The following is a 7,625-nucleotide window of genomic DNA, read 5'->3' on the forward strand; positions in this document are numbered from 1 at the left end:
TATGGTATGGTATGGTATGGTATGGTATGGTATGGTATGGTATGGTATTAGCGAGCTACTAGCTTGTTAAATGTGGTCTGAATTGATTTTGCAGTCTTAAAACAACTTCAGTCTTCAAGATATCACAGCACTTAATACAAATGTTACTCCAGAAACCTTTACATTATTGTCATATTAGCATTTTGTTGTTGTTTCAACATAAATATATTCCTTTATCAAATGCCCCAAGTTGAGCCTAAAATGCTACAGCTAGCAGCTACTTGAAAATATTTATATATTCTATAACCTTGAAATGTAATATTTGATGGGAGTGTAATGGGTTTTAAAACAGCATTTGCTTAAACCACTATGGCATTTTGTAAACTAGTTTTAGAGTTTTAATTACCAGAGCAACCTACGTTAGCCGAGGCTGACTTGGGACCAGCTGTTAGCTTGTCTTTTCTCTGCAGATTCAAAACTGTTTCTTCAAACTAGTTCAATAAATAAGCTATATACAACAAACCGTATAATACGGTTACCAGTAAAAACAAATGCACATTTTAAAATGTTGCAACACTACTCATGATATCCAAAAAGGTTCATGGCCAGGTTCATGCATCAGGATACTACTCATGATAGACTACATTAGAGTTAAATGAACTTGCTGCTATGTTCTTATCAGCAATCCTTAATAAGATTTTATTTGTTTCACTTCTGTCAGTCCTGTTAAATATTGCATGGTGTACCTGCACAGTGTCTGGCAGAGCTGTGTCCAACATGGTAAGAACGGTCAGATAAGTGCCCAGGTAAGGAACCACTCCACTGGAGGTACTCTGTAGATACATGTATGGACACCATTTTGTTATTTACAGTTGTAGTTTTTCACTTTATCTTTTTTATTCCAGCACACATCTTTGATTTCAGTTTTTTTATGCCCAAAAAATTTAAAGTGTCAATGTTCATACAAGTTAATCAGTCATTCAGCAACACTGTGGGTTTATATTACAACCCAGGAAGACCTGAGTTCAGTCTATTATTACCAACTAAAAATCCTGTGACCCGAAGGCCATTTGAAACCTGCTCAGCAACAACGCTAAAGATAGGTTTTGGTCTTGACCGTGCCAGAGATTCTCCACATAGTAGTGTAATATAAGAACAGAAATTTCCATGAGCCTTTAGCCTCACGTGAACATTATACACTTCTAGATAAAAGATGACATTTTGCCACATTACAACAGCGTGATCAGGTTTAACTCAGATGTGTGTCTTTGGATTAAGCACATGCCTTCAAAGCTACTTTTTCCTCTCTGTAAGAATCAGCTTACCATCTGTCTGAGGAGTTGGCACTTCTTGTATATCTTTGGAGAAACATTGCCCACTGTGGCTTGGCCTGAATCCTGTTAATGACAGTCAAAGTGGTGTTCAGTTAAAGTGTGCAGCACATATTGACGTGAGAAGACTTTTCATTACACATTAGCTTGAAATGTGCTATTTTTCAAAGGGGCCAGAGGCCTCAAGCATTTCTATCTATAAAGCAAACAGACAGGTTCTATAAACACATGAGGGACAGTGTTTGCACTGATTACAAACCTCCTTTATGAAAACAGAGAATTTATGTGTCAATGAAACAATGTTTTGGTACAGCAACAAATACTGGCTATTCCATACAAATGTATTGGTGAGTCCTTTGTCCAAAACTGTACACAAGATGTCTGTGGCACAATCTCCTGAAAACGACTACAGAGAAAACACTTAAAGGGAACATCATGTGCTCAAGGCTTGTTGTTTGCCATTAATATCCTGTTAAACATTCCTGAAAACATTAACTCAAGACGCAATCTTTTTTTAATTATTACAAGAGTGAAATGATCCATGGTCAAGAAGACAATCATTTCCAGTGTGAGAAACCATTTTTGTACCATACTCTTTAAATGAACTTCAACATCCTGCATGTGTTGGTTTTATCCACCATCTTCAGCATCTTCTTCTTCTTGCTAGTGCTCTCAATGCCATACTTTGGTGTATTTTAGTTTTCTAATTAAAATTATGTTCCTTTTGCTTTCAAATAAAGTCCAAGCCAAACCCATAACAACAATGTGGACATCAATTTAATCCAGGACCATGTTTCTAGAATTAATGACAAGTGGAAAATGTTGGTTATATGTATAGATATGTATATGTGGAGATATGTATATGTATACAGCTGGTACTGTGAGTTTAACCTGTATAAATAAAGGTTGAATGAATAATACTAAAAAAGCATTGCGCAGACATTGTTGGTACTCTGGCAATATCACAAAGAGTCCAACAAGAGAAGATGAACAAAACAGCAACATGACATTGTGTACAAAGAGCACATTCCAAGAACATTAAAGAATAAGTCACTGATGTGCGGCTCTAACGAGGCAAATTAAAAAAGACCCATAATTATGTATAGAAAGGCCATGAGTTCCTCCACGGGACTGTAACAGTGTCGACAGAGCATTAGCATAGTGTAGCATGAGGTTGTGTATTGTTATTGTTGGGTCACAGGTATGTACCTGTAACTTTCATTTAGGCACTTATGCCATTTTAATGTTGGTATTTTTATGATTCAAAGTTTTCAACATGATCATTAAATCCAACTAGGCATTGCTGGAGATCATGCTAGATATTCTAGAGTAAATGATATGTAAAGAGGCTATGGTATTTTCTTAAAGCTACAAATAGATATTTGTCATAGAAACACAAGAAGAACATGCAAAAATGAGATGGGACTGTATTTTAATGCAATGAAGGCATTCGTTGAGGATTCCTTTCATTGTTTCAACCACTACATTGCACTGATTGCTTCACACACACAAAAAACATAACGCACACATGGTTGTTTTGCTTTGCTCACCTCCACTAGGAGCTCCTTGTTCATCAGAACACAATTCTCATCAGGAAAAGTCTCCCAGAGGTTCTCAAACGTGGATATGCTGTCTCTGCAAAAAGCAGCAAAACCAACATGAAGTGCAAATCCTTGGTATTTATTCCAACATTTAAACTGTTATCCACATTAAGTGGTGTTAAATATTCACAGCTATTCATAGCTAGCTTGCGCTGTCAGCAGTTTATGTGAAGTTTTTCCACTTTGAACTTTGAATGTACTACAATATTCATGACCTGAACTAGAATCTGGGTCATCACTTAAAACCACTTTTCTGCTGACGTCTCCAATAAAGTCCCTACTTTGCACTTGAAGAGGGTTCAAAGACCTCATTAAATGATAATTACATAACAATTCATATATTTTCCGAGCATATAGACAAATAAAACTATGTGTCCTTTGAAACAGAAGTGGTCCAACCTGCACACAGCAGCCCAGGTCTTCCTCAGCCTGTAAATTGCATTTGAATGAAGGGCAGACAGGATGGCTTTCAGAGAAGAGAAGTTCTTCAAGCGACGGCATTCCTGTAAAAGGAACATTTGCATTTCATGGATTTGCCTAATTCTAAAATTCTCGAGGCATTTTGTCCTTAACTTGGGGAGGGGTGCAAGACAAATCTTCTGAAAATAGAGCCATCATTCCCACCTGTGAACTCACCTGTGCTACTTTGATCCACTTCTCTATGATGCAAGCCCTCTGTGCTGCTGATGTGGGAGGCACACGAGAGGAAGTGCAAGGCAGGCAGAGCAGGGAACCAATGACCCAATTGGTGATGGTATTGAACTGGGCAATGGTGGCTCGAATAGTGGGGGACATGTTCTCCTTCTTGTCTCTCTGGGACCACACACAGCCCAAACACTGGTAGGGCACTACTTTGACAAACAGAGCCTGAAATGTCCACATTCATCTGTTAGTCACCATCAAAACGTGTTTAAAGAGGGAAATGAGAAACGCTTCCTCACGTACAGAGTCTATCTGAGTGAGCTGTTCTGCAATGGCTGCAGCGGAGAAATCCATGATGTCTCCTGGATCTGGAGAGTTTTCACATCCTGAATCCTCATCAGCAGAGCCCTCCTCATCTTGCTCAAGATCTGCTGCAGCAAAACCAACATTTGATGCCACGTCTAATAAAAAAAACACATCACCAATTAGGAAATGTTAGCGACTTTTAGGGTTTTAATGGTATTCCCAGCATCGCTGACTGTAAGGCTGGGAAGGAAAGCTATGCTGCTAGTAGGACAAGTTCTGAGGTGAAAGGTCACCTTCTTTCTGGAACCTCTTGAGCAGCTCCTCAGCTTGTCCCGCCAACGAACAGAAGTTGGGCTGGCTGCGCATGTTGTCATGCACAGCTGCGCTGATCCTTAGGCGGTCCAACAGCAGCCTGAGCGCTGCGTGCTGCGGAGGGTCCCTGAAGTCCTCACTGTACTCATCAAACCATGTCTGGATAAAGTTCAGCAGAGGGCTGGGGGGTGGGGGGAACAGACGGAAGCCACATTACATTTTAACCATAGCAATGACACAATAGACCAGAGGAACTCGTTAGGGATGAACAGGGTAAACTCAGAACTTATTTACCTACCTCTTGGTGTAATCAGCATTGTCAAGATCTAAGAAGGCACTGTCTCTGAGAACAAAAATACACAAAACACAAGATTTAAAAGTAAAAACACACACAATATTGTTTTTGTACAGAAATCTTTTAATTGTTATTTGTGGCTGCCTAGCTGCTGACTGCAGATCCCTCTAACCACAGTCCAAAACGTCTCTGCACATAATTATTGTTGACAGTCTCCATATAATGAGCACCTGCAAGACACCTCTGATTCCATCATAAGACCCTTGTTTTATCCGTGGGAACATCGTGTGAAAAGACCACCCCCATCACCACTACCATGGGGTTTCCTGAAAATAGAGCTCATACTTTGAAATTGTGGAAAATCACTAGACTGTAGTAACTCTGTACCAAAGCTATAAAGACTACAGTAGAGTGTTCAATTAGAGGTGCAAGTCCTATGAAGAACTCTCTTCACTATTTATCTGTTATTCTTCTATTTACATCACAATTTTTGATTTGGTACTCCTAAAGCAGTTTTAGGAAAACACGTACAAAACTATACATATATCAATAAGTGTGGCACTAGGGTGGTTGCGGTAGCTCGGTGGTCAGTGACATGGTCTTCCAATCCTGAGGTTTTGAGTTCAAGTCCAGGTTGCATCAGGAAGGGCATCTGACGTAAAACAAATTGCCAAATCCATCATGCAAGTTGGCTCGCCATGGCAACCCCTGAGGAAGGGAGCAGCCAAAAGAAACTATCAATAAGTGTGGCAGCAAACTTGTACTATGACCTTTAGCAGTTCACTGTTCCATCATTTGGAGTTGATGAAATCACAAAATAGCCAACATTTTTCACATAAGCAAAAATGGCTATTTGGTGAAAAAAAGTGGGAAAAATAAATCAAGTTCTCTTTGTAGCTCTTTAACTCTGGTACTTCACTGTAGTAACCGCATTCAAAGTTTAAATGGTGATAGAAAGTGTGACTTTTCATGACAAAAATGGCATTTTTAAATCTTTCACTGTTTTTACACAAATCATAGTTTAAGTTTTATTACTTTTTTTAAAGACGTTACCACAAAGTGTTTAACTTAGAGTGTGATAATGTCTTTTTTTCACCTAGCGTGCCTCTCACTGTGGTAAACATACTTTTTAAAAATCCCCTCAGAGTTCAGAGTGCACATAGTGAAAGAGGGAGAGGCAGACAGTGTTGGGGTTATTGTGGTGTCAGTAATGAGCCACTGGCAACAGCTTTAACCTTTAGTTTTATCTTAGTTCTCTTTACACTTCCTAAACAGTTCATAAAACAAAATGTCGTCTTAGATCAGTCGTACAAACTTTTCAGGTTTAGACTGAGAAAATAATGGATGCAAAAGCACGTAACCCCAAATATTACCAGTTCAGATGTGCAAATTTTGCTAATAAATCCCATTAAACATGGGATTAACCAATGCTAGGCATGGTTACAATACAAACTCTAACAACTAAGATACAAATTTTAAGAATCTATGATTATTGTGTTTATTCTTTGAAATAATTATGGTGGAGAAACTTCCTTTTGCATTTTTTTTTTTACATTTAAATTTGTTTTTGCCTGCTCCCTTCAGAGGTAGCCACATTGAGCAAACTCATAGAAGGATTTGGAAATTGATTAACGCCAAAAGTCCTTCCTGATTCAACCACAGACCACTGACCAACCACAGTCCTCTGTTCAGAGCATAGGACTGACATCTACAGCGCACAGGGGAGCAGATGTGTGTGTGCAGATGTGGTGCACTCTAACCAGTGCACCAACACTCCCCCTGTTTCGTTTGCGGTACATTTAAATAGATATCTGTAAACCATCTGAGGACGGTTACGTGATGTTTCAAAACCCACAGTGGGGTCCAGACTCCAACTTTGGGAACCACTTCAAAAAAGCAAGTTGATGATGAGATTTGAGGCAGTGGCTGCATTCAAAACCTCTTCAGAACTGATCCAGTGTTTCCTGTAAAACTTACAGAGTGAAGAAAAACAGAACCTATTCTGGACGTACTTCTGAAAGAGCAGCTCTATGAGCTTTGCTGTGTTGGTATAAGTTCTATATGTGGAGAGAAAGATCCTGCCGTAGTCCTGCTCCTGGTTCCTACAGTCGAGGAGATGATTCACCAGCTGGTCCAGAGTGGCGGCCTTCAGGCGCCGCACCTTGCAGGTCCGGTACTGGACGAAACCACAGCAGGGTGCTCTGGTCTCGCAGGGGCTGGGGGATCCAGGGACGGGCTCCCGGTGCAGAGTGACCCCGTACACCGCTCCGTCCTCTGTCTCCTCACCCCACTCCTGCACTGGGTTCTGAGAAAAACAGAGGTGGAGGGAAAAGAGCTTCAGTTTCAGGCCCACACAGAGAACTCTGCACACACGGTTTGCACCTTGGAAGCACACAGGTCAAACACAGTTATAGATCAACTGGAGTTTGTGGTTATAACAGAAGGGTTAAAAGTTAAGCCACAAATAAATAAAAAAGTAACAATCCATCATGAACAAGCAGTGACCTACGCACAAATTAGAGACATAATAAGAGACTTCCACTGATCCCATATGGACCACAGCAACTACGTCATGTTTAATACCCATCATCTCCTATGACTGCACCAACGGGTCAGCTTGTGATGACAACAATAACAAGTTTAGGTTTCAGGTAATGCACGCCAAAATACAACCAACACAAATCTTTGTTTCCATGAAATAAAATATGTTTTTATATTGTATTGCCTGGAGCTAAAGTTTAAACAGCAACACTGTTTCTGCTCATCCGTCTGACGTCACCTGTATTTAACATGGCTGCCATAACAAGTTAACATTATATGTCGATGACTTTGTTTTATACATGCTGAGCTGAGCTACAGTTTAATGTGGTAGTAGCTTAGAGCAGTGTTTTTCAAAATGGGGGTCGCCCCCCCCCCCCCCCCCCAGGGGGCACTAGGGTGGCCCCAGAAAACTGGAGAGAAGATAAAAAAGCAAAAATAAAAAATAGTAATAACAGTAATAAAAATTGCACATTAGGACCATCTGTGTCTGTCATTTCCAGATTAACACGCTTGAGAGAGAGGTTAGATTTCTTTTGTTTTGTGCTTCTGCTCAACAGTTTGTTGAAAAGATGTTTTTTCAGTGGGAATATAACTCAATGTTTAAAACGTGTTAATAAT

General features: G+C 39.9%; 1 protein-coding gene across 1 annotated transcript in view; it reads right to left on the bottom strand.

Moving 5' to 3' along the window:
• The window catches only part of LOC119422083 (ral guanine nucleotide dissociation stimulator-like 1), a 19,888-nt gene that overhangs the window by 8,625 nt on the left and 3,638 nt on the right, over positions 1-7,625 (bottom strand). The window contains exons 2-10 of the mRNA XM_037689426.1: positions 6,479-6,771; positions 4,470-4,514; positions 4,153-4,352; positions 3,857-4,014; positions 3,548-3,778; positions 3,311-3,414; positions 2,861-2,945; positions 1,305-1,376; positions 726-812 (exon numbers count right to left, since the gene is read on the bottom strand). Coding sequence (XP_037545354.1) covers positions 726-812; positions 1,305-1,376; positions 2,861-2,945; positions 3,311-3,414; positions 3,548-3,778; positions 3,857-4,014; positions 4,153-4,352; positions 4,470-4,514; positions 6,479-6,771 — 1,275 coding nt within the window. The remainder of the gene's footprint in view (positions 1-725; positions 813-1,304; positions 1,377-2,860; positions 2,946-3,310; positions 3,415-3,547; positions 3,779-3,856; positions 4,015-4,152; positions 4,353-4,469; positions 4,515-6,478; positions 6,772-7,625) is intronic.

The sequence above is a fragment of the Nematolebias whitei genome, chromosome 15 (assembly GCF_014905685.2).
Source record: "Nematolebias whitei isolate Nwh7 chromosome 15, NemWhi1, whole genome shotgun sequence".
Classification (NCBI taxonomy): Eukaryota; Metazoa; Chordata; class Actinopteri; order Cyprinodontiformes; family Rivulidae; genus Nematolebias; species Nematolebias whitei.